The sequence below is a fragment of the Parambassis ranga genome, chromosome 3, assembly GCF_900634625.1.
Source record: "Parambassis ranga chromosome 3, fParRan2.1, whole genome shotgun sequence".
NCBI lineage: Eukaryota > Metazoa > Chordata > Actinopteri > Ambassidae > Parambassis > Parambassis ranga.
The window spans coordinates 24059046-24086062 of record NC_041024.1 but is presented as its reverse complement, the minus strand read 5'-3'; the positions used below and the strand labels follow the sequence as shown (position 1 = coordinate 24086062).

At 41.7% G+C, this 27017-nt stretch overlaps 2 protein-coding genes across 7 annotated transcripts; one reads left to right on the top strand and one right to left on the bottom strand.

Moving 5' to 3' along the window:
• Positions 1–1809: 1809 nt before the first annotated feature.
• On the top strand, positions 1810–21875 carry LOC114433387 (AP-2 complex subunit alpha-2). 2 transcript variants are annotated; one of them, XM_028401920.1, is made up of 23 exons: positions 1810–2133; positions 3357–3425; positions 4340–4482; positions 5069–5262; positions 5659–5788; positions 6065–6166; positions 6249–6357; positions 6495–6645; positions 6733–6901; positions 7943–8080; positions 8165–8347; positions 8607–8704; positions 8860–9091; positions 16489–16653; positions 16880–16969; positions 17417–17550; positions 18347–18429; positions 18570–18659; positions 18754–18877; positions 18962–19078; positions 19208–19277; positions 19934–20068; positions 20150–21875. In XM_028401920.1, the coding sequence occupies exons 1-23, from the start codon at positions 2067–2069 to the stop codon at positions 20225–20227; spliced, it is 2871 nt and encodes a 956-aa protein (XP_028257721.1). In that variant the 5' UTR covers positions 1810–2066; the 3' UTR covers positions 20228–21875. The 2 variants fall into 2 exon arrangements, with proteins under 2 accessions (XP_028257721.1, XP_028257722.1); XM_028401921.1 differs by lacking the exon at positions 16880–16969.
• A 521-nt stretch (positions 21876–22396) lies between these two features.
• Positions 22397–26996, bottom strand: LOC114433148 (protein C19orf12 homolog). Of its 5 annotated transcripts, none has more exons than XM_028401515.1 (4): positions 26569–26996; positions 26379–26493; positions 25546–25761; positions 22397–22952 (listed from the first exon to the last, which is right to left on the bottom strand). In XM_028401515.1, exons 3-4 carry the CDS (start codon positions 25703–25705, stop codon positions 22687–22689), a joined length of 426 nt encoding a protein of 141 aa, XP_028257316.1. In that variant the 5' UTR covers positions 25706–25761; positions 26379–26493; positions 26569–26996; the 3' UTR covers positions 22397–22686. The 5 variants fall into 5 exon arrangements, with proteins under 5 accessions (XP_028257316.1, XP_028257315.1, XP_028257319.1 ...); XM_028401514.1 differs by having other exon boundaries at positions 26379–26490; XM_028401518.1 differs by having other exon boundaries at positions 26745–26996.
• Positions 26997–27017: the final 21 nt, after the last annotated feature.

Sequence of the window (27017 nt, the reverse complement as noted above, 5' to 3'; positions counted from 1 at the left end):
CACTCACCAAATCCTTCTTGCGTACCTGCTGTATGTTAAAAATGTACCTTCTATATGTGCCTTATTCTATCCCTCACTGTGACTCTGGCAACAGAGTCACACACCTTCACTTAAACACACTTTCACACACACAGACACTCATTCAACCTGCAACACACACACTTAGGCCTACACACACACACTCACTTCTCCGACGGCACGGAGTAAACACCTTTCCTCAACGGCGCGAGGTCAAAACAATTAAACACAATTTTCAATACATAAAACACAACTTAAACAATAGGCTATATATTTTCTTCTCTTTTCTCTTTTCTCTTTTCTCGTGATCCTTTTTTTGTCTTTATTATTTTGTGATCACTGTGACACTTTTCCTCTGTGTGACCCTTTTTTTTTATTTTTTAAGCTTTAGGCGGTCATCACTGTCGTTTCAGGGGTCATCAAATCCCACGGGCTTTCAACCGAGCTTTATCTATATTTGCGTCCAAATATAGCGGGGGATGCCACTCCCAATGACATAACGCTCATTCACGTTATTGTATTAACCCTTTTTTTATTCTTTTTATTTTTAATTGGTTAATATCTCTCTCAGTGTCACTTTTCCTTTTTCTCTTTTACTTCATCTCATTTTCTCTTTTACTTCATCTCATTTTCTCTTTTACTTCATCTCATTTTACTTCACTTATTAAGACTTACAATCTGCCTCTTACAATTTGAACTCTAAAACACCGTACCCATCCCAGTGACTACTTAATTTAGATTGTCCAATGTGCAGAATTTTGATTAAACAGGTATCTGCTTACCTTGTTATTATTGGCCAGCCAGTAGTCACTCCGTCAGGCAAGATGTCATTTGACCCACACTCCTTCGAGCCCCACGTTGGGCGCCAAATTGTCAGGGTGAAAATCCCCTTGTTTCCTTCTGATCACCCCCTGAATTAGTTTGTAAGGAAGGAGCGGATAAATTCTGGTCTCAAAATTATAATTTATTAAACAATGAGGCAAATTCTGAGTCGCAGAGCTCTGGGTTGTTGCACACACAGAACCAAACAAGAACAACACAAGAACAGGACAACCAACAAGAACAAACAACCACACAGCAACAACGAACAATGCAACAACAACTGGACATGGAATTCACACATTGATATACCCCATGGGCGTTCCTGCCTGCCGGCCCACAGGGGCATCTACCGCCCCCCTGCAGACCCTGGTTCATACAGCAACTAGACCATTAGTGTTTACTGCCAAATAAGGTAAAACTCCAATTCCTTAAATCTCATAGGTTGTGAGTCCGATCTGGGGGTGACCATAAAACTGGGCACTCAGGAGAAAAACACATTCCTTTAGAATCTGGCTTTTATCAGGTCAAAGGTGCTGCTGTCCTTAGTCTGAATTTATGACCATCTCGTACCAACCGGAGCTCTCTCCAGAGAGCAGAAAAACAACTGATCTCATCTGCCACAGCCTGAATTGCAGAAAACAACGTTATATGACATACTATGAAATTACTTATTAATACATTCAGTATCCTCAAATTACTTTGATTTTCTATAAAACTTCCTAACACATAAACACTCATGAAAATCACATTATTAAGCGATAAACACATATAAACATGAATACTTATATATCTGAACACACTGCATGTTAACACCATGCAGAATAAATTCTTTCACCCAACAGCAGTCATGCAGAACTCGTCATAACACCGGTGGTTTAAACTGTGAAGCCTTAAGAAAATCCCACATGCCCTGAACGAAGCACGGTGATGAACTGCTACCGCCTCCTCGCGGTCTGAAAAGGAACTAGTTGTTGGAGAAGTCCAGATGTACTGAACGAAGCCTGTCAGGAGGGTGTCGGCGCAGGCAGGGGGTGTAGTCCGTGTTTATACGGAACGCTGACTGGTTCCTGTCTCCTACTCTCTCCGTCTTCTGCTGGAGCTCCTTGTACTATGCAGCGCTTGCTAACGGATTAGCAACACAACTTTCAAACAAAGTTATTTTTTACATAGCTGCGTTACTTGGAATACTCGAGAAGCAACACGGCATTAAAGAGGGAGTGAACAAAATGCCTGCGGTGTCTAAAGGGGATGGAATGCGTGGCCTTGCTGTTTTCATCTCTGATATCAGGAACTGTAAGTTTAACGTTTTCATAGAGACTTTTTATTAAAACTAACACCAAGTTAGCTGTTGTAACGTTGGTGTACATTAGCGTCCCGACGGGCGGTTTCGACTTCACTTCACTTTTACACTTTCTACTCTCACAACTTTAGTAAATCGTACACATGAAGTACCGTACTGTTACCCAAAGAACTAGTGCACAGCTGTAGCATGCCCCGGCTATTTAACGTTAGCAGCTAGCTCCATGTTGCTAACGTCATGTCACAGGGCGTGGACCACAGCTACAACTGGAGATAAACACAAACTGACAGATTGTGTTAGTTTGAACTAGTGAGACGTGTGTCCCTAACCTCATCATACCATATACAGCCAAATGTTCTACAAGCAGCTGGAATAGATATTGTTTTATGCATTTGTCAGTTTCTTCAGACAGTGTCTTTAATATTTCATGGATACTGTATATTAAAGTCTTTATGTTTAAGCAAAATCTAATCTTAACCATAATCCAGCCCTGAATTCTGTTCATTTAGTTTTTCATAGTATTTTCTCTCACTTGTAAGCACACTGAACTGCATAGGCATGAAAGGTCTTCATTGAATTTATAAACATTTGATATATTATACATTTGATGTTTGATATATTTAATCAGCCCTTTAGAATTCGTCTTAACATTGTACCGATGACTATCTGCACAGTGCTATGTGCAGAATCTACACACATGCAGCAGTGCATCCTGATTAAGAAGTTATATATATATATAGATATATATATATATATATATATATATATATATATATATATATATATATATATATATATATATATATTAATGGACTGTTAGTGTGTATGTAGTGAAGTCCCTGTGTTTCACAGCTCTGACAGAGTCTGTGTTGCTCTTTACTTCGCCAAATTGCAACAACAATGGTTGTGAACGTCACATTGTTACATAGGAAGGATGCTACAATGCAAACAGCACCCATTAGATGTTGACAAAGCCTAAACAGAGGGTTGTATCATGCAGTCCAGCCAGGCCATACATCTGCACGTGATTTTTTTCATGAGCCAGTCATTAACAATTTATTAAATAATCTTTATTATTCCCTATAACTGATCTCTGTATTTGTGCAACATTAAATTCATGATGTAAGATTTGTTTCCTAAATGTCTCAGAGTTATTATGTGGTGTGTGAGAGGACAGCTATACATACTGCATTAAATTATCTTCACCTTTTTGCAGGTAAAAGTAAAGAGGCTGAAATTAAGAGGATAAACAAAGAACTGGCAAATATTCGTTCCAAATTTAAAGGTAAGTTCTGACAAACTTCAAGTAGAGGAGGTCACATAGTATGGAAAGTCACGCTTTGACAGGACATTTCATCCAAACACTGACTACTCTTTTGACTTCTCTGCCCACTGTGAACTTGTTGGTCTTAATCCATTGGTGTTGTTTCTCTCGCCACCTGTTGCAGGCTGCCTATAATTAGTTTGCTCCAGTAGGAAGCTCCCTCTTGTGTCCATTGTGCCCAGACTTTTGTCCTATGGTCATTCAAGGTTCCATTCATGATTAAGAAGTCAAGGCTGCATAGGAACAGGACTTAACTGCCTAAGAAGTCTTTAACAGAGACTGCTTCTTCTGGAGCTCAGGCTTCTTCAGTGGCCTGACTGAGCACCAGGTCTATTAGGAAGTACCTTGTCAAGGTTGGCTGGTTAGTCTGCCAACAGCCCTATCATATTCCATAGCTGGTACTTGGAACACGGACCTGCACGCATACACACATGCACTGCAACGCTCTCTGGGCGATGACACGATGATCTGACATATAAAGTGTAATGTAAGTGCCATGTTCAGCAGTGCTGCAGTGTTTTCATCGCCACGTCTACACAGAAGCTGTTGAGGTTTTTTGAGAGTAGGTTTTGGAAGTCCACTTTATTAGCATTATTTGTAATTTATTTGTATAATTACAATATGATTGGATGACTATTTTCTCTGCTGCTGTTTGTTTTCTGGATTATATTCTTGATCTGTTGGTCAAACACCAGGAGGTTTCTCATGGGGCTGTATCACTTGGCCATCTTTCCGTCACTCTTAGACACTCACATCATATTCAGCTTGCAACTCATCTCTGTCCTTTGGATATTGGTTGGAATGTGTCAGCAGATGGTTTGACCAGCCATTCAAAGAAGTTATTATTGTGTGTGTATTTCCATGTGTGTGAATAGGAGACAAAGCATTAGATGGCTACAGTAAAAAGAAGTATGTCTGCAAGCTGCTCTTCATCTTTCTTCTGGGCCATGATATCGACTTTGGACACATGGAAGCTGTCAATCTTCTCAGCTCCAACAAATACACAGAGAAACAAATTGTAAGTAGTCCTTGGGCTCACTCTGGTTCTCTCTGGTCCTGAACGGTTGTTCATTTTAAATGTCTTACATTATTTAAACATTAAGTGTTTGATGGTAATAGGAGTTATATATATATATATATATATATATATATATATATATATATATATATATATATATATATATATATATATATATAACTCCTATTACCATCCGAAGCACCTACTGTGGGCACATCAGTGTCAGAACTGGACCTTGATGCACTAGAAGAAGACAACTTATAGTGTAAAGACGTGCATCATATCAGCCATATTGCACAAAGAATAACAGTTATCAGTATAAATGTCAATAATATGCCTGTATATGTAAAGAAAGAAAAACATTATTTTAACGTATATCTACATGAACCTGGTTGATTGATGGTTAAAAATTGAGAAATAGTATTACCCCTCCTAATGGATGTATCACTAACTAACTAACTGCTACTTAAGATTAAAAATCACATAGCAACATAATAATTATTATAGGCATGGCGATAATCATGCCAGTAACTTCTATTGTTTGCTCCTATTCCCATAAAGCATTCTCCCTGTGTCCCCTGCTCAGGGTTACCTGTTCATTTCAGTGCTGGTCAACTCCAACAGTGACCTCATCCGTCTGATCAACAATGCCATTAAGAATGACCTCGCCAGCCGCAATCCAACCTTCATGAACCTGGCTCTGCACTGCATCGCTAATGTGGGCAGCAGAGAAATGGCAGAGGCTTTTGCTTCGGATATCCCCAACATCTTAGTGGCAGGGTTTGTACACAAACAATAACAACTGGCACTATAAGTTAAGAACCGCTAGAATATGAGTAAAGAACATCTGTTCATGAATGGCTTGTTATTTGCATAGTCTTCCTCAATGTTCAATCTTCCCTTTATATGTTGGATTCACATTGCTTTCGCATAGAAAAATAGTTTACAGTGAACTGGGGTTCACCTTATTTGAGCTTCCTCTATTTGCTGTTCGTTTCTCTATTGTAGTGTAAGAGTAGATGGAATTACGTAGCCACCACCTAATCAAAGCCAGATTATGACACTGGATTACATAATTTCGTGTTACCAGAAAACCAGAACAAGCATCACTATAACTGTGTGACAGTGGTCATATTTGAATTGTGTTCAGTTGCAGTTGTATTGCTATTTTCACAGGGACACCATGGACAGCGTGAAGCAGAGTGCAGCACTGTGTCTGCTGCGACTCAACAGGACCTCTCCTGACCTGGTACCTATGGGTGAATGGACGGCACGAGTGGTCCACCTGCTTAATGATCAGCACCTGGTAATACTGCTCCTGAAATATCCCATTTTTAAAAGGTTTTTTCTTCGTTGTGTGCTCATACAAGCATACAGTATGAACAGTGGAATGCTAAGACACACTCCAGCCACAGACTCTTTTCACTGCTGCCGTCTGGTAGATGCGACCTGGAGCATATCATTTCTTATTTTAATTATTTTTTAGGATATTTTATTTTGTTTTCTTAGTACTTAAGGTCTCAATTTGAGTTCACCATGTTTTGTGTTTTTTTTCTGTACTGTTGTTGATGTGTCTTTTCAGGGTGTGGTAACAGCAGCCACTAGCCTTATTACCACTCTTGCCCAAAAGAATCCTGATGACTTCAAAACAGCTATTGTACTGGCTGTGGCCAGGCTCAGCAGGGTGGGTATCATCGCTGTTATCTCACTGAGGTCAAAGATAAGTGCCGACATTTATTTTTGTCATCTTATTCCTGCTGGTCCAGATTGTGACTTCGGCATCTATTGACCTGCAAGACTACACATACTACTTTGTTGCTGCACCCTGGTTGTCTGTCAAATTGTTCCGCCTATTACAATGCTACCCTCCACCTGGTATGAACCAAATATATATATATATATATATATATATATATATATATATATATATATGTTGTTAATATATTTGAAGTGAAGTGATTATTATTATGATGACTGTAAGAGTATTAAGATCCCCTGCTGTGTTGTTACAGAGGATGGTGCACTACGAAGTCGACTGACAGAGTGTTTAGAGACCGTTCTCAATAAAGCCCAGGAGCCACCAAAGTCCAAAAAGGTCCAGCATTCCAATGCAAAGAATGCGGTTCTATTTGAAGCCATCTCCCTCATCATCCATCATGACAGGTTAGCCATATGTACTGTGGTGCTGCTCTTTGGACAGCTAACCTCGAAACATGCATTGATATTTGGACTTTGTGTCTTGTCTCTCAGTGAGCCCACCCTGTTGGTACGAGCCTGCAACCAGCTAGGCCAGTTTCTGCAACACAGGGAGACCAACCTCCGTTATTTGGCTTTGGAGAGTATGTGTACGCTGGCTAGCTCAGAGTTTTCTCACGAGGCAGTGAAAACACATATGGAAACTGTGATTAATGCTCTGAAGGTGAGTCTCTAGAACCTGAAAAATATAATATAATGTAATGGGGAGCATTTGATAACGGTGGTCTGATATTAGGAATCATGTTTTCTTTGGGAACACTTTGGTGGTGACATTGTGATGCCTTAGGCAACGTTTTGCAGGCAGGACCTTGGGTCCTGCCAGTCATAGAGATGTTACTTCGACATGTAGCACCTGCCTAAACATTCTTGGAGAACATGTCTACCCTTCAATAAACAGTATTACTTCATGGCTGTGGCCACTTTCAGCTGGATAATGGCCCCTGCCACAAGGCAACAATTGTTCAGGAGGGGTTTTAGGAACACAACAACTGTTCTTGGTGCCGGATACCACAGCACGCTTTCAGAGGTCTAGCGGAGTCCATGTCTTGATGGGCTGGGGTTACTTTGTGGGCAGAAGTGGGGCCTGGCCTGGGCAATATTAGGGGTCCTAATATCCTGGCTGATTAGTGTGAATGTAATTCTTTCACCCAAATTAGTGGCAGAGGTTGTGTAGTCTTTGGAATGTGTAGAAGTCAGCAGAGTTCTAGCTTCTGAAAGCAGGCCTGTTAAAACATAATTTGAACATATCTCCTGGGTGTGGACAATACAGGGGCTTGTTTCAGACAAAGTTCAACTGTAGCAACTATGAAATAAATCCTGTTGGTCTCAAAAAATGAATGTGCATGCAAATATGACAAGCAAATGTTTGTGTTGCACCACACAGGTTATAAAAGACATAATATATTTTTAGATAATGTTACTTTTAATAGAAAAATAAAAAATAAGCTTCAGGTTTTCTGTCTGAAGTGAATTTATAACAATGTAAACATAGACATTTTAATGGAAACCGAAGTGTAGTCTGCCATTGTGGTTTTAAATCTATAGCTTTTGCCACTCTTTAAAAGTCTCCGTATAAATCTGGAGGGTTTAATTATAGCCACTATAGGTAAACAACAGGAACCTTTTCATATGGTGAAACCAAAACTTAGGGGTATATGAATTTCATCGGACTTCACATCTTCTGTTCCCTTGTGATTCCACACAGACAGAGAGAGATGTGAGTGTTCGTCAGCGGGCCGTGGATCTGCTCTATGCCATGTGTGATCGCAGCAATGCCAAGCAGATTGTGGCGGAGATGCTGAGCTACCTGGAGACTGCAGACTACTCCATCAGAGAAGAGATAGTGGGTCATCAGGACAGCCCTGTTCATCAGTTAGTTTTTCAGTGTAAGCTGTTACACTCAGGCAGTGGCTTGTCTTTTTTTTAGGTGTTGAAGGTGGCTATCCTGGCAGAAAAATATGCAGTGGACTACACGTGGTACGTGGACACCATCCTCAACCTCATCCGCATTGCTGGTGACTATGTCAGTGAGGAGGTGTGGTATCGTGTCATCCAGATCGTCATAAACAGAGACGACGTCCAAGGCTACGCTGCCAAGACCGTCTTTGAGGTAGGGATGGATAAATATAGAGACGTATTAAATCAGTCTTGGATCTTTGTCGGATTGGGTAAAATGTCACACAGTGACACTGAAAATAACTAGAGTAACAGTAAAGATCAGGTTTATGTGTAGAGACCCTTTGACCTGGCTACCTCTCACAGATCCTGCACTGTTGCAAAACACAAGGGAGAGACTGTTTGTTGCCTTTTTATTGATCTTTTTCAGAGTCTTACTTTTGTCCTCGTTCCTGCTTTGTGAACCCTTTCAGGCATTACAGGCCCCTGCCTGCCATGAGAACCTAGTGAAGGTTGGGGGTTACATCCTGGGAGAGTTTGGTAACCTAATTGCTGGTGACCCACGCTCCAGGTACAGCACTGCAGTTCACTGCTCACACTGTTTCTTTTATGAAATGTTACTTTCACACCTCTCTGCCACCTTTCAGTGGAACGATGAATATGATGATCTGTTGTTATTTTAATCCTGTAAACTGCACTGTGTAATTGTTTTCTCTTCTCCTTCAGCCCTCTGGTCCAGTTTAATCTTCTCCACTCCAAGTTCCATCTGTGCTCTGTGCCGACGCGGGCACTGTTGTTGTCGGCTTACATCAAGTTTATTAACTTATTTCCAGAAGTGAAGGCCACAATCCAAGATGTCCTCCGTTCAGATAGCCAGCTTCGAAACTCTGATGTGGAGCTTCAGCAGAGAGCTGTTGAATACCTGAGGCTGAGCTGCATTGCCAGCACTGATATATTGGTAGGTCATGATACAGTTGACAGTTGTCTTATGGTTAGAGCAGTGTTTGCCACCTTTATTGAGCCACGACACATATTTTACATATAAGATAATCCCACGGCACATTCCCTCCCTGTCTCTCGGGCTCTGGGTTTACACTTCTCTGCTTTCTGTATTGTTGCGGCTCCGGATAAGAGCCGCATCTGCGCCGGTCAATAAAAGAAAAACAAAAGGCAGCTGCCGATCCAGAATCTTATTCGAACGTTTATTAACTTAAATTACGAAACTTTCCAAGAAAAAGAAAAACATCGCTTTCCACAGTCTGCCTTTGCAGTCAAAAAACTGTCCCACTTCCCTCTCTGACCAGCGTCCCTCAGGTGTGCCTGATTGTCTCCTAAAACACCTTCATTCTCGCTACCTGCATGTCGCCGCCCTCATCCTTACGGAGGCGAAAAGGAGGGAGGGGCTTAAGACCATAATACAACATAATTTGTCTAAAAATAAAAAGATAATTTTGGCCCTGACATACCGGCCCCTAATTGTAAGTGCTAAAGCAGTACAATTAAACATTTAAACAAGGGCCAAACTGAAACTTATGTAAGGATTTCATACACCTCGCAATACAAAACATACAGACATACATTTTCTCATAAAGGTTTTGTAAATCATGATAGTTCGTGTGATCCTTTGATTGTATGATATATGTCCAGGGTTCCAGAACGTCCAAAAGGACGCGGAGTGGAGTGTGTGTATGAGATGTGTTGTTGAGGGCCAGAGGTTACCAGCACATAGCCCTCTAGTTAACGGCTGCCTCCGAAAGAAGGCAGAGCCTGTCGATAGGTCTTTGAATGATGTTGCTCTTGGTTTTTACCAAGACGCTCCGGACAAGGCCCTTAGATCCTGGGAGAGTCTTTATTACACGGCCCAGGAGCCAAGAGCTCCTAGGTGCTGCGTCGTCCACTATGATGACGAGGTCATTCGGACAAAGGCTTCGTTTGGTGTGGAGCCACTTAATTCTCTTCTGGAGGAATGATAGATACTCTCTAGTCCACCTTCGCCAGAAGAGATCAGCAAGGTACTGGGCCTGTCTCCATCTTCTCCGTGAGTACAGGTCGTTTTTATGAAAGAGTCCTGGAGGCATGATTGGTTTATTTTTTAGTTGTAGGAGGTGGTTTGGGGTAAGGGGTTCAAGATCATTGGGATCACTTGACACTGTCGTTAATGGTCTGTCATTCATTATAGCCTCTGCTTCGCATAGTGCTGTCTGTAGGGTCTCATCATCCAGTTGTTGTTCTTTCAGAACAGAATAGAGAATCCTCTTCACCGGCCCAATCAACCTTTCCCACACTCCACCGTAATGGGCTCCAAAAGGTGGGTTAAATAACCACTTCACTCCATCCTTCAATAGTGCGTTTTGAATTTTATGATGATTTAGTGTTGCAAGTGCGCCCACGAAGTTTGTTCCGTTGTCCGTGCGAATGGTTGACACTGTTCCTCTGCGGCACAAAAATCTGCGTAGTGCATTGATGCAGGAGTCAGTGTCCAGTGAGTTTGCCACTTCCAGATGTATTGCCCGACTCACCAAGCAGGTAAAGATGACTCCCCATCTTTTAACATATGACCGGCCCCGCTTCACTTCTATGGGACCAAAGTAATCAATGCCCACATGGGTAAAGGGGGGTAAATCTGGAGATACTCTGTCCTCCGGCAGATCGGCCATCTTCTGTGCACCAACCTTTGCTTGCCTTCGACGACAGAACGCGCAGCTTTTAATAATACGCCTGGCAGTGGAGTTGGCATGGGGCAGCCAGAACCTCTGCTGCAGTCGGGACAGCATATGGTTTCTTCCTGAATGCCTAGTCTGCTGATGGATGTGGTGCAAAATTAGTTTTGATACATGAGAGGTTTTGGGTAAAATGATGGGATGTTTCAGGTCTATGGGCATCGCTAATTTGCTTAATCGTCCTCCCACCCTCAGTACATGGTCATCCAGTACTGGATCCAGCTGGCAGATTGAGCTGGTTGCTTTCACTGGTTTTCTGTTTTCAAGGAGTGCCAGTTCCTCTGAGAAGAAGCGTCTCTGCTCGAAGAGGATGATTGACCTTTCTGCCTGTTCCATATCTTCAACAGTCAGATGCTGAGGGCAGGGTAACTTAAGCAGATTGTATTTGTCTTTCAGGTCTTTTGCAGATGTCCAAGCGGGGTTTTGGTCTGGGTTTGTGGATCTTTTCCTGTCCACTATTAAGAGAAGAAGTTCTCTAATTTTCAATATCCATGCAACCCCTACCTGTAGTCTGTACCAGCAGGAATAGTAGTCAATCAACTTACTGGTTGGATCTTCATCGCGGATGGTCGTACTGTTTATGGATACTTCGTTTTTTACTTCTGGATCACCTGGAGGAATTTGTCCCAGGTTCCTGGGGATTACTGGCCAATTTGTTTTTGGCAGTTCCAAATACTTGGGACCTTTCAGCCATCTTGATTTTAGAAAGGGTTCCATATGTAGTCCACGTGAAGCTGCATCGGCCGTGTTATCGTTGGAGCTCACGTGCCTCCACTGTCTCTCTTGGGATAGGTTGTGTATCACTGAGAGTCTATTGGCTACGAAGGTATGGAATCTTTTCGATCTGTTATGGATAAATCCGAGCACAGAGGTGCTGTCTGTCCAGAAGGTGGAATCTTCAAGCTGTATTTGAAGTTCCCTTTTCAGCATCCTGTCCACTTTTACAGCAACAGTTGCTGCTGCCAGCTCTAATCTGGGGATTGTGATTTGCTTGAGCGGAGTGACTCTGGATTTCCCCAGTATGAAAGCAACATGGACTTCTCCTGCACCGTTTGTGAGTCTGATATAGCTGACGGTGCCATAACCCACTTCGCTAGCATCACAGAAGTGATGAAGCTCTGCAGCCTGTACCGGGCCGAAATTCTTGGGCTTTACACATCTGCTTACTTGAAATCTGATGAGCTGGTCCAACTCTGCCAACCACAGCTGCCATCTTTTAGAGAGTTTGTCAGGAATAGCATCGTCCCATCCACATTTTAATTTGCACAGCTCTTGAAGTATTTGTTTGGGTTTAAGAATGAGGGGGGCAAGGAATCCTAATGGGTCATAGATGGAGCCAACGATGGAGAGCATGCCTCTCTATCTCTCTATCTATCTCTCTATCCAGGTCCAGTTCCGACAGATTTTTGGTTTTCTGATGCACTGGAATGCTCAACAAGACCTCGCGACTGTTACTGGCCCACTTGGTTAGTGAAAAGCCTCCTTGAGCACAAACTTCCTTCAGGTCTTTGATGAGCTTAATTGCTTGGTCATCTGTGCCCACTGACTTCAGGCAATCGTCAACATAGAAGTTGCGTTGGATAGTTTCAGATGCCTCCCCACGGTGGTGGTTGTCCTCCGCTGTCTGTTTGAGAGCAAAGTTGGCAATGCTGGGTGACGAAACGGCTCCAAAGAGATGGACCTTCATTCTATATATTTCCAGAGCCTGGTTGGTTTCTCCACCTGGCCACCACAGGAATCGGAGGAAGTCCCTGTGTTCACTGCAGACATGCACTTGATAGAACATTGCTTCAATATCTGCCATAAAGGCAATTTGCTCTTGGCGGAATCTGAGTAACACTCCAATCAGAGTATTCGCCAGATCAGGACCTTGGAGAAGTTCCTTGTTTAAGGATGCACCTTTGTATGATGAGGCACAATCAAAAACAACCCTGAGTTTGCCTTTCTGACGATGGTAAACACCGTGATGAGGTATGTACCATGCTCGTCCATCGTTGCAGACTTGCTGATTAGGTGGGACTTTCTCAGCATAACCTTTCTTCAACATGTCCTCCATGAAGTTTCTGTATTCTGTAGCATAGCCTTCATCTCTCCTAAACTTCTTTAGAAGGCTTAGGGCACGTTCTTCTGCTATTTTGTAATTGTCTGGCATAATTGTTTTCTCGTTGCGGAAAGGTAAGGGTAGCTGGTAGTGCCCGTTTAAGTGGACAACTGAAGTTTGCATCATTTTCATAAACCGTTTGTCCTCTTCTGACATTTCATTCTTCTCTTCACATTCATTTTCAGAGAAGTCCTGGTTATACTGTCGAACGAGCAGATCCTTTAGCTGCTCCACGGCTATTCGATTGGTCATGGTAACTACAGGTCCAGACTTCACAGCACCATCTGGATTAAGGGGACCATTTACTACCCATCCAAACCATGTTTTCACTGCATATGGGCCGTTTCCTTGACTGTTGATTATGTCCCACGGTTCCATAGCTTTAGGTACATCAACTCCAATAAGTAGCTCAACGTCTGCGTCGATTTCATTCAGCTTTATATGGCTCAGGTAAGGCCATTTTTCCAGGTCCTTTGCGGTAGGTATATTTTCTTTTGAAACAGGTATTTTATTTTGAGTATACACTTTTGGTAGGCTAAGGTAAGAGCTGCCTGACAGATCACCAACCTCCAATCCTGTGAGTTCATAACTTTTCACTGGCCTTTTCTGACCCATAGTTTTCAAGATAACTGTTGTTCTTCGTGCTTTGGGGTTCAATTGTCTCATCAGGTTATCTGTGCAGAATGAAGCAGAGCTACCGGGGTCCAGGAATGCATAAGTTGAGATAAATTTGTCTCCTTTATCAATCTTTACTCTCACTGGCACAATAGCCAGTGCACAGTCCTTGCCGGCCCCAGTTAATTTTCCAGCTGAAACCAAGGCGCTATTGACAGAGGTTTCACTCGTTCCAGAGGGGGTGGTTTTTAACCCTGTAACCCTGGGACCCTGTGCTGGTGCTACTGAGTGGCTGTCGATATGCAGTACTGTTGGATGATTTCGGTTACATTTTTGACATGTAAGCCTTCGATTGCAGTGTCTGCTCAAATGTCCTTTAGTTAAACATCCAAAACAGTGACCATGGCTTTTGAGAAAATCCACCTTTTCCTTGTGTGAATGAGCCTTGAATTGTGAGCAATCGGACAGCACGTGCTTTCCTTCACAAAAGGCACACAGTAAAGAAGCTGGACTGCCATCTGGTGGACGGTGTTTGAGGGAGTACTGACGTATGGCGTTTGAAGCAGATGGAGCATCACCTTTCACCTTAGCAGTCACAATTGTAGCAAAGCTGCTTCCTTTGCTCTTGGATGTGTTTGAATTTACCGTTTGGTTCTTTGCAGCTGTTCTTTTATTGGGGAGTTGGTCATGAATGTCTCCAAACAATGGGTCCATAAGTATTTTTGCATGCCTTTCCATAAATTCTACGAGGTGCTGAAATCTAGCTCTCCTGTTGGTTCTCTGTAGAACGTCATAAGCTGTCACTCGCCATCTTTCGCGCAGTTTATAGGGAAGCTTGGATATGATTGATCTTAAATTGGGGGGAATATCAAGTTCATCCATGTGGTGCAAATCCTGCATAGCATTACAGCAACCTCTTAAATAAAGTGCGTATGCATGAAGTGTCTTTCCATCGTCAGCCTTTATGGCTGTCCAATTTAATGCCTTTTCCAAATAGGCATTCGAAATCTTGATTTCGTCCCCATAATGTTCCTTTAATAATCGTTTGGCTTCCCTGTAACCTCTTTGCGGATTCATATAGAGACAACTTTGAACGAGGCGTCTGGGTTGACCTGAAGTGTATTGCTCCAGGAAGTAGAGCCTGTCCAGGCTGCTGCTTGTTTTGTCTTCGATTAAGTGCTTAAATGCTTGAATGACTGAAATGTATGCCAGTGGATCACCATCAAACACTGGCACCTCCATCGATGGCAGAGTGGCTAGTTTTTGTTGCATTATAATGAGCTCAGCAATGTCATTTTGTTGTCTTTGAGTGGAGTTGTCCTGTTGATCTGAACTGTGGACTGAATCCACCATGAATCCACCATGCTGTGTACTTAATTTGGGTGGCTCGTTCACTGGACGTGGGCGATCATGCTGCTGAAAATGAGTTTGGTCTGAGGAAGGGTTTGGAAATTGCATGTTTTCAACAGTTCTCTGAAGAGGAGTTTTAGGCACTGCACCCATGTTCAGAAATTCCACAGGTGAAACGTCTGGATTCATAAAGTCAATGTTCTTGTGTTTATTTGCTTCCAGGTATGAATTCATTCCATCCCTTTGAGTTTCGCTGTCCATTTCAGTGTTTTGCAGCGATTTTACTTTGGCAGCCGATGCTGCAATTTCTGCATTGAGCTCCAGTAATTCCATCTCTGTCCTTTGCCTCTTGTAACATCAGGTCATGTTTGCCCTTTAATGCAGCAGCTTTGGCCAGCAAGGCGGCGTTTTCAGCAGCTGCTTTTCTGCAAGCCGAGGAGGCTGAGGATGAAGCTCTAGATCCGCTTGATTTCTTTGTGATGTTAGAAATGCTGTCTTCAGGCTCAATCTTTGACTGTGCAATTTGTTCTCTTTTCCACATCTCAACCTCTTTCAGCCAGTATTCAAAATTAGTCATCCTGGGTTCATACCAGTCCACATGATCCTCCTCTTTCTCATCCTCTGATAAGAGTGTTTGCACAGAATTATGAACAGCATTCAATTCACCAACAGCTTCATGAAATTCTTTCAGGCATTCGTTTACATCGTCAACACTTCCACCGTCCACAAGCAAAGTCTTAACTTCATTCATTTTCCGCGTGCACACGCCCAGCCTGCCTTTACGGGAGGCTTTCAGAGTTTTTAACATTTTTTTTTTACGATATCCATTTTAATTTAGTTATAGTTCGCAGAGAGCCTTTAATGCAATATATTTACACGCTGCAGTCCAGCTGATTTCGCCACATTCCATTCATTTTAATCAAATGCCGATCACACATTAGTTTTCCGCTTGTAGCTTCAGTTCATTCATAAGTTCGTTTACTCACGACTGGTCCGATCCACCAGTGTGTCTAGTATGTGGCGTCTTGATTGTAGCGGAGTTTTTTGACTTGATGTTGCGGCTCCGGATAAGAGCCGCATCTGCGCCGGTCAATAAAAGGAAAACAAAAGGCAGCTGCCGATCCAGAATCTTATTCGAACGTTTATTAACTTAAATTACGAAACTTTCCAAGAAAAAGAAAAACATCGCTTTCCACAGTCTGCCTTTGCAGTCAAAAAACTGTCCCACTTCCCTCTCTGACCAGCGTCACTCAGGTGTGCCTGATTGTCTCCTAAAACACCTTCATTCTCGCTACCTGCATGTCGCCGCCCTCATCCTTACGGAGGCGAAAAGGAGGGAGGGGCTTAAGACCATAATACAACATAATTTGTCTAAAAATAAAAAGATAATTTTGGCCCTGACATGTATCGTGCACAGCGGTGTTCACACCGAGTTAAGCTAGCGCTGTTAAACTAGACAATGCATGCGCTGAAAGGCACTATTGCTAATCTTCAGAGATGCATTAACTGCCTATATCACATAGACCTGAAGTGGTAACGTATTGCATTACTTTTCCTGTCTCTGTAAAGGCCACAGTCTTAGAGGAAATGCCTCCATTTCCAGAGAGGGAGTCTTCAATCCTGGCCAAGCTGAAGAAGAAAAAGGGTCAAAGCGCACTTCCTGACATAGACGATTCCCGACGGAATGTCAACGGCAGCACCGAGCACAGCGAGATCACTGACACCACAAACAAGGTACCTGAGGATTGTGGCCTGAGTAGGTAGCTGCTGGGTAGCAAGATTTATTCCTACTGTGTAAAGAACCGTTTCCTGTATGTTACAAACCCAAAGATCCTGCATCATAACCATCGTAACACATGTACAGTGTCGTATTTTGCTGATGCTTTTGCCCTTTTCTCTGTTAACATTTCCTTGATCTTCACGTGTGCTTTCTCTCTCCTTTCCTGTCTTTCTCCATCAGTCTTCTCCTTCACTGTTGAAAGACCTTCTTGCTACCAACAGACCTCGACCTTCATCCTTTAGTCCCATCATGCACTTTGCTAGGACCATGGTATATTGATAGCTAGACACTACACAGAGTGGCTCGACCTTGTGAAAAGTTTGACATTATATTAAGTACTTTGCTGACTGTTTTTTGATTTTAGACATGAGACACATTTACTGTCTTATGTCTAGAAATCAACGAAACCTAAATGATGTTCCAGCATGCTTTTGTAGTTATTTTTTGTAGAAATGTTTTTTTTGTTATTTCTAAGAAGCAGATTATTAGCTGCTTTACTCTGCATGGTGTAATTGGTTGAAAGTTGAAAATTCCTAACGTTTTGTTTTGTGTTTGTAGCTTTTAAAAGAGTTTTATACCTTATATGACAATTAGACTCTTAAGGGTGATGCACGCTCTTTGAACCCTCATGTAGACATTTTTCTTCAGAGCTTTCTTTCTATGTAGATACTATGCATTAAGGATGAGGTTTGCTGATGATTCTTGTGTCTCTCCTAGGACTCCACCCCCTCCTTCACAGACATGCTGAGTCTAAGCTCAGCCCCCACAGCAGGAGCCAGCCTGCTTGTCGACGTATTTTCTGACAGCTCCACCCTGACGTCCGTAGATGTATCAGAAGAACATTTTCCCAGGTGGGGCCTTTGAACATGCTTGATGAAATTAGGTTAGAGCTGTTTGTAAGTACTGTAGTCATGCATAATGCAAGATTGATTAAATATTAAAAGTGGCACTCGAAAGAAAGGGGCAGTAGTAGGGGGAGACGTGGGGCAAATAGAAAACGGGTTCCACTTTCTGTTGTTTTGGTTCATTTGTGAGGATGTTCAGCTCTTTTTAGGGCCAAGCCACACTAAAACTGGTGACCGGTTTGCTCCTTCTGGTTTTAATACAGAGCACTATGTATGTTTCCCTCAATGAAGGCATGTCCCTCTAAAGCAGCACAGTATCTCCACAGTGTTTACACCGTTAGCTCCATGCTGAATGAATGTTTTTGTGGCGTTTTGTGACAACACATATAAATATCCTGCTAACAAAGGGCACCACCCCAGACTGGCTAACACATGGTGGAATAATGTTGGTCATGAATGATTTAAGACTGTCTGCCTTCACTGGGAAAAGACTAAGGCATGTTTAGTGGTCCTCAGTGCTAGATGCTCAAGGCACCACTAGGCTATCATAAAAGCACTAGTTTATTACTTCCTCTAGATCACATCACTGGCCTTTTTATATCAACACTACATGTGCCTCCCTCTCATCCACCATCAAACAAGTGACTATTTTAGTTAGATTGATTGATTTTTATCTTTGTCACCTTTTTGATAATGTATGATCACATCGTGTTTCTGCACAGGCATGAAATTGTGTATGAACCTTTAGGCTAGGACACAAACACATAATGTAAATTAGTCTTTTTGTGTTTATGAATTGCAGGTTTGTTTGCAAGAACAATGGTGTCATCTATGAGAACCAGCTTTTGCAGATTGGACTGAAGTCTGAGTACCGGCAGAACCTGGGTAAACAACTGTGACACTGTTTTCTTTCAGTAGTAGATTTTTACTACTGAAAAATGAAACATTATCAATGAAATATGAGGTTGGTAATTTGTCAGTTGGCATTACACCACAAAGATGGCTAGCCTGTTTTTGTACCCCAGGTCGCATGTATATATTCTATGGCAACAAGACGTCCACTCAGCTCCTCAGCTTCACCACTTCAGTGACCACTAATGACGTACTCAAGACTCATATCCATTGCACAGCTTATAACGAGCCCATCGCTGTGAATACCTGCTGTAGATTTGCTAAGATGCTTGTAGAATCCTTAACCATGGTCCCCACAGCTGAACGTCCATGCTAAAGCGGTGGATACCATAGTAGAAGGCGGGGCTCAGGTACAGCAGATCCTGAACATTGAGTGTCTATCAGATTTCAAAGATGCACCTGTACTCGGCATCCAGTTCAGGTTGGTGTGTGAACATAAACTTTACTTTTGAATTTAAAATGGTCATTACCATACGCGCTAACTGGTGACTCTGTGTGGGAACAGATACGGCGGGACTTTGCAGAACATTGCAGTAAAACTACCTGTGATGCTCAACAAGTTCTTTCAGACCACAGAGATGACGTCCCAAGAATTCTTCCAACGCTGGAAGCAGCTGGGAGCGTAAGGCTGACTTTCCATTATCCATGCACACCTTCATCCAGAAATGACTCTGTATAAATGTCACCATGTTGTTCCACCCCTTTGTTGCGGGATATAATTGTAGTGTCGTCTGACGGTTCTGTGTTTCAGTCCTCAGCAAGAGGTTCAGAAAATTTTCAAAGCTAATCATCCTATGGACACAGACGTTACCAAGGCCAAGGTAAGAAATCACTGAGCTGTTTGTGTGATGACCTGTGACACGCCCTCATCTGTAGGCATGCAAACAAATTGCCGGTTTGTAATATAGTAAAGTATCGTGCTTCAGTGGCTCTAATTCATTTAGAATTGCCCTGGCTAGCCTCTCAGGAAACTTTCTAGCTTGTTCTTACTTTAATCCAAATCAACCGTTTTAACCTGCTGCAGTTTGGCTAAGTTACAGCAAAGATGCTCTATACACTGACAAGGTGTCATTATGCTCCTGGAATGGAATAGTACATATTGTACTTCCTGTCCTCCAAGTGGCTAGGTTTACATCATCTAACATTTTTCATGGGTATGGTGTGAAGCGGCTGCTAAAGTACTTATTATTTGCAAAATTCTAAGTAAAAATGAAATTGGACTTGCCACTAATCTGATCTATGCTACAAAATTTCTGTGCATCATCATCAATGTGATTTTCTCCCAGTAGATGATGTAACAGTACAAAGCACGTGTATGACTATTGATATCTTCACCCAAGAGGGGCAGAGGGCACTTACACTTAGCCAGCTACAACTTGCAGGATGCATTCAGAAACTCAAAACTCTTGCGGACTGTTTTTTTATGCATATAACTTGCATTTTCTTTAATGTTCTTCTCTATTTCTTTATTATTTAGATCTTAGGTTTTGGTGTTGCACTGCTAGATGGAGTGGATCCCAACCCTGCAAACTTTGTTGGAGCTGGAGTCATCCACACTAAGAACACTCAGGTGGGCTGCCTACTCAGGCTGGAGCCGAATACACAAGCACAGGTAAAGATGCTCACACGCTTATTCATCCCTAATATGTAGATACCATCATTGACTGTAAGAGACTGACTGTTTTCTCTTTAGATGTACCGCCTAACCCTTCGGACCAGCAGGGAACCTGTATCTCAGAGACTGTGTGAGCTGCTCTCTGATCAGTTTTAGACACACACTCACGGCACCAGCATTTTTAAACCTAGTTTGATGTTTTGTACTGTAAACTCTTTTTCCCCCCTGGCTTTACATTTAAACAGATTGAATATTGTATTTTTGCACAAAGCATTGCTAATAGGTCACTGCTTTAAACCTGTTGCCTACCAACATGTTGTGGACAGTGCAAGAGCATCTGAATGCTGCTTCATGTGGTGCAGCTCCAGTTTTTAAGGGTGCGGTTTTGCTGCTTGGGTATTTTTAATGCAAATGTTTGGAAGAGTTGGTTTGAAAACACTAATGTGAGTTATCTGGATGTCTCAGTAGGATTGTAATCCTAATCTCAATGATGATGTCAGACATTTATTCTAGTAGAGTTTCACACAACCCTTGCACAGAACCATTCTGCACTTGATGGATAACGATTTAGATCACATCACTAGATGTCGACAAGAGGATTCTGACATTAAAGTTCTTCCTTATTTCACACATCTGTTATCTCAGGTGGAACAGCTTTGCATTGTGTTTTTTTAAACAAAGAACAAAAAGATTTATGATGTGAATTTAGACACTTCAGTGGTAAAAGGTCAGTATAGAACACTGAGTAGAATGTGTTTGTGATTGTTGTTAGGTTTTGTTTTTAAAATATCTACTAAATACAGTTGTGCCTGTGAACCTTTGGTACTCAAAGAGAGAACTTAAAGAGAGGAGCCTAAAGCACTGCCTTGACATTTATCCACAGCACTGCCAAACTGCTAACATTTCTGTTTCATTGATGTAAGGTCTGTTTTATGTGTGTTTTTTTATGTACCTTTATTGGCACACTTGATGACATGCTAAAGACAGGCTCTGTCCAAAGATGTGTCCAAAGCTTTACACAACACAACTCTAAGACATGATTGTGCCTGGCTACACAACAGCTGAAACTGCCCCCTACCTGAGAAGCTTTACTGGAGGTCCCAGCTGACCTCTGATATCACCGTGTGCCACATGTGAGGCAGCTATGAATGACTTCTAGACAGCATGTTTCATTGGGAACGAGTGAAACTAATTTAGAGATATGGTACCTAACTCTGCAGCTGTAATTAGCATTAACTCTTGATTATTCAGGTCAGTTTTGCTGCCTCAAGAAGAGCAATGTTGTGTGATCTTGTTGTCATTTGTTAAGTTTATGCATCGCATTAGAATGGCCCAAAACTATTGTGCGCTATAATACTACTTGGATTTATTTCACTGTCTCAAGCCTCTTTTCTCAAACCGTAGCTTTTGACTGACATTACACTGAATTTGGTTGGCTAGACAATCAGTTATATTGTTTTTTTATTCTAATAACATTTTTGCTGATAATCTGTGCCCCTAGAAAGAAAGTATAAATGTAAATCAGTGTGAGTGCACACTGTGACACACTGGCTCCAGAGGGTTTTATGATTAGCTGCTGTCTCCAAGCAGCTCTTTAGAACTGTTACAGTTAATGAGTCATATGAACACTATTTTCTTTATTTATTTTTCTTATTGCTAGTTTGAATGTGACTATTTAATATATTATTGTTTACAAGTCTGGTACTATTTTGACTCTTACCAGGCGTTAGTAGTTTGGCTGTTTTGGATTTACACAAACATCAAAGTACAGACTGTTACAGATAATACAACCTCCTTTAAAAAAGCTCATTGTCATATTGTTGTTTAGACCATCTTTTTTTTTTACTCACATTGTGTTTTGGTAACCTGTTGTCTCACTGAGAACTTGTATTCAGCTTCTCTTAAAGCTCAGACTGAAGGCAGTGTCTGTTTAGGGGGCTCATACGGTACAAGGCTGTACTGTAGTTACTCTACATGGGCCTAAGCCACCGTCAGACCTTGTCACGGTGCTGTTACTATTCGTGCCTTCTAACACATGTGCAGCCTCCATCTCCTTCTGTACCAGATCAGGAAGGATGCTTCATCTCATCTACATTAAGACATTGTTTATACAAATAAAAATACTTTAAAACTGATGTTTTCAAGTGATTGAATCGGGGGGAATTATCAAATCAAAGAACTTTATTTGTCCTCCTGGAAGGCAATTCAGAGCATATCTAGATACCCAAGAAATATATATTACCATATGGTAGAGAAGTTAAGGTAAATTATGTTGTAGATGTGTCGATAAATCTAGAGACAGATAATAATCAGTCACAGACAGAATGGCTTCAAAAGAGTTCTTTATTTCAAATCAGGGTTGTATTGAAAAAACACCCTGATGCAGAGTACGGAAATAAGATTATATTCTAATTATAGTAATAATTACTCCAGGCACTGAGTTTGTTCTATAAAACATAATCTGCACTAATATCAGTATCCATACATTATTGAAAAACACAGGTAGAGTTGTTTGACACAGGTATAAGATTAAAACGTATTCACAGTTTTTCACCTTAATCCCCCTGGTTGTGTTTGGCAGCGCTGTCCACGTCAAACAAACAAGCAAACGTGGCTCATTCGTGATAACGCACCTCCGCTCTCAGTTCTTTTGTGACGTAGTTGATCAGAGCAGCCGTGACCTGCTGCTGCAGAGTGCTATTTCCCATTACAAGAGCGACGAGTTGGGCTGCGTCTGTCCAGTTCAGGTTTCCTAACACGGCCATGACGTTGTCGTAGAGCTGCTTCTGCTGGCTCGGAGGCAGCTCCATCAGGATCTGAGGTAAAGGCCTGAAGGAGCCGCTGGTCATCCAGCTGCCAAGGAGGCCGCCAACTGCTCCTCCTGGTAGAGACACAGGGTACAAGGTGGATTAAGGTCACGTTTAAGTAAGACACAACTGAGTCTGAAATAAGGTTTCCTTAGAAAAAGTCAGTCAGCTGTATCTTCGTTCGTCCTGGCCTTTTCCTGGCTTAAGTCATCAGTCATCATGTATAAATTGGTACATCAACCATTTCCCCTTTTTTATTACAATATGTATGCCTGGTCTGCACTCCTTCATTTTTCATAGGAAAGAATTTGGGGGCCTATGAATTTGTGCTAAACCTAAACTGCAGCTGCATCTGTTTCCTGTTAAGAAAAACAGTTCTGAGTACTAAAGTTAGAAAACTATCTAGTGAACACAGAGACAGCTGGCAGAGGCCAAAACTGAGCTACGAGGGGAGAATGCATCCCTCATCCCCTGGGATTAGTATTACCACATGTGATTTAGGAAACACAACTCCACACCTGTGTTTTACCCAAATGTAAACACATTAACCTTGCTATGTTAGGTCACCACCACCACACTCCAGATGCATTTACAAACAAAATGAGATTTTTGAGGAAATATGAGGAAATGAGGAAGAAGAGAGAGAAGAGATAGATGCTGTTTCTCTACATACAGGCCAAGCATTACCTGGAAACATCTGGTAATATGCAATGATTGGAGAAGCCATCCATAATCTTAATCCCATGTAAATCCCATGTTTGGGATTTGTCTCATGTAATTGATATTATAATACAATCTATGCATGTAGACAAATACAATAGATAATTTGCAGTAGTGTTTTTTTTTTACTTTACGTGGTGTAGATTTGCATGGGATTAAGATTACGGATGACCTCTGCAATCATGACAAGGTACCAGAGGTTTTTAGGTAATGCTAGACCTTTGCATATGTACATTATATGTAGTATATACAGTGGGGAAAAAAAGTATTTAGTCAGCCACCAATTGTGCAAGTTCTCCCACTTAAAAAGATGAGAGAGGCCTGTAATTTTCATCATATGTATACCTGAACTATGAGAGACAAAATAAGAAAAGAAAATGTAGAAAATCACATTGTAGGATTTTTAATGAATTAATTGGTAAATTCCTCAGTAAAAGAAGTATTTGGTCACCTACAAACAAGCAAGATTTCTGGCTCTCACAGACCTGTAACTTTTTCTTTAAGAGGCTCCTCTGTCCTCCACTCGTTACCTGTATTAATGGCATCTGTTTGGAGTCGTTATCAGTATAAAAGACACCTGTCCACAACCTCAAACAGTCACACTCCAAACTCCACTATGGCCAAGACAAAAGAGCTGTCAAAGGACACCAGAAACAAAATTGTAGACCTGCACCAGGCTGGGAAGACTGAATCTGCAATAGGTAAGCAGCTTGGTGTGAAGAAATCAACTGTGGGAGCAATTATTAGAAAATGGAAGACATATAAGACCACTGATAATCTCCCTCGATCTGGGGCTCCACGCAAAATCTCACCCCGTGGGGTCAAAATGATCACCAGAACTGTGAGCAAAAATCCCAGAACCACACGGGGGGACCTAGTGAATGACCTCCGGAGAGCTGGGACCAAAGTAACAAAAGCTACCATCAGTAACACACTGCGCCGCCAGGGACTCAAATCCTGCAGTGCCAGACGTGTCCCCCTGCTTAAACCAGTACATATCCAGGCCCGTTTGAAGTTTGCTAGAGAGCATTTGGATGATCCAGAAGAGGATTGGGAGAATGTCATATGGTCAGATGAAACCAAAATAGAACTTTTTGGTAAAAACTCAACTTGTCGTGTTTGGAGGAGAAAGAATGCTGAGTTGCATCCGAAGAACACCATACCTACTGTGAAGCATGGGGGTGGAAACATCATGCTTTGGGGCTGTTTTTCTGCAAAGGGACCTGGACGACTGATCCGTGTAAATGAAAGAATGAATGGGGCCATGTATCGTGAGATTTTGAATGAAAACCTCCTTCCATCAGCAAGGGCATTGAAGATGAAACGTGGCTGGGTCTTTCAACATGACAATGATCCCAAACACACCGCCCGGGCAACAAAGGAGTGGCTTCGTAAGAAGCATTTCAAGGTCCTGGAGTGGCCTAGCCAGTCTCCAGATCTCAACCCCATAGAAAATCTTTGGAGGGAGTTGAAAGTCCGTGTTACCCAGCGTCAGCCCCAAAACATTACTGCTCTAGAGGAGATCTGCATGGAGGAATGGGCCAAAATACCAGCAAAAGTGTGTGAAAACCTTGTGAAGACTTACAGAAAACGTTTGACCTCTGTCATTGCCAACAAAGGGTATATAACAAAGTATTGAGATGACATTTTGTTATTGACCAAATACTTATTTTCCACCATAATTTGCAAATAAATTCTTTAAAAATCCTACAATGTGATTTTCTGGATTTTTGTTTCTCATTTTGTCTCTCATGGTTGAGGTATACCTGTGATGAAAATTACAGGGCTCTCTCATCTTTTTAAATAGGAGAACTTGCACAATTGGTGGCTGACTAAATACTTTTTTTCCCCACTGTAATATGATACTACGCTGATCTGTTCCTAAATGACCACAGTTAGCTGAAGCAGGTTTAACTTTCTGGTTCAACCTGATCGTAGAGTTCTTACCCACAGCAATCCCTGGGGGTCCTCCTAAAAGCCCACCGACAAAGGCCGTCCCTCCTGCCACCATGGCTCCTTTGGTGGAGTTTTTAACAGCAACTTTGATCTGATCATGACTTGATATTTCACAGCACAGACGCATGACATCATCCATTCGTGGGGCCATGGTTCTGCTGAGTCCTACAGCAGCAGAAGTAGACAGTCGCTGGTGTGGTGTCTTCTCTAGGGAAAGACACAGTATTAAGAAGGTGCAACTTGATGCTGCACTTTTATTCAAACAGTGACAGAATCACTGAGCTTCACTTATCCAGGATGGAAATAAAACCAAAGTGGTGACGGTTATGCATGTTGGAAACTTTTGGTTTCATTTTCACTCGTCTGTTCAACATCCAGCCATCCAGGATCTGAACCAGAACCACATTATAAAGTATATTCAGTATATGCACATATATTGTTTTTAAAGCTAAATAAAACTATATAATTACAACGACTAACTTGTACTTAATTATTGCCGAATGCCAATGTCACTGCTCTCAATTCGTTACATCTCCCAGTAGAAAATATAAATGCCTTAAAGCACCCAGACCAATATTTGAAATGACCCGGTGTCTGGACGGAGTCTGGTGTAACAGGCTCGTTTAACTGAGTTAAAATGTGCCTATGAGCCACCACACATGTGTGTCTTGATGTTTTAGATACACACACACCTCTTTGAATCATTGATGAAAACATTTCAGTTTAATCTTTTTCCTTTTAGTCTTATTACCGAACTAATATTTGAAGGTTTGTCTTTTCGTCACAGGCTGTCACAGTGAATGTGCTAAATATATATTTCTTACCTTTAGTCCTGTCCGGAATACACAGGTTGTTAATCTTAGCTCGTCACATGTATCCAGCTAACCCCAAAAACCGAATGATCTTTGCATTGTATGTTGGGATGTCAGCAACTTCCTGCTTTCCGATACAGATCAGAGGGAAAAACGTTCAGCGGAATTTAACGTGGTTGAAAATAAATAAATAAAAATGTACCAGAATGTGGATTTGAAGACGTCATCAAAATGTCATTTGTTTCCAGTTATTACGAGCAAAAAAAGAAAAAACTAATTTCTGTTTTTGGAGTTTACTTGACACGCGCATGCGCAGAGACTAGAACATGGCGCATGCGTATTACACCGATAAGTGACATTTCCTGCTGGGCTGTTTACCTCGATTTTAAAGCATTATATGTGTTAAAATAAAACACTGCTTCAAAGTAAATATGGTAAATTCGGCGAAGGGAATTTTTAATAAAATAAAAATAAAGTTTTTCCACATAAATCGATTTTTTTCTTCTTCATACGTCTTCGTATTTCCTGGATAACGTCGCCCAAGAGGTGGGTTAAAACTTATTGTGCTACTTGACGGCAGGTTTAACTCTTTACAAAATGCTTCCGTTGTCATTTCACAGTCAGCTGGGGAAAGTGGCTTTGTTGACATAT

Coding starts and splice junctions, on each gene's coding strand:
- LOC114433387 (XM_028401920.1), top strand. CDS start 2,067: ATGCCTGCGGTGTCTAAAGGGGATGGAATGCGTGGCCTTGCTGTTTTC. Junction 3,426..4,339: donor TATTCGTTCCAAATTTAAAG/GTAAGTTCTGAC, acceptor GTGTGTGAATAG/GAGACAAAGCATTAGATGGC. Junction 8,081..8,164: donor ACTCCATCAGAGAAGAGATA/GTGGGTCATCAG, acceptor TCTTTTTTTTAG/GTGTTGAAGGTGGCTATCCT.
- LOC114433148 (XM_028401513.1), bottom strand. CDS start 25,705: ATGGCCCCACGAATGGATGATGTCATGCGTCTGTGCTGTGAAATATCA. Junction 22,953..25,545: donor ACCCCCAGGGATTGCTGTGG/GTAAGAACTCTA, acceptor TGTCTCTACCAG/GAGGAGCAGTTGGCGGCCTC.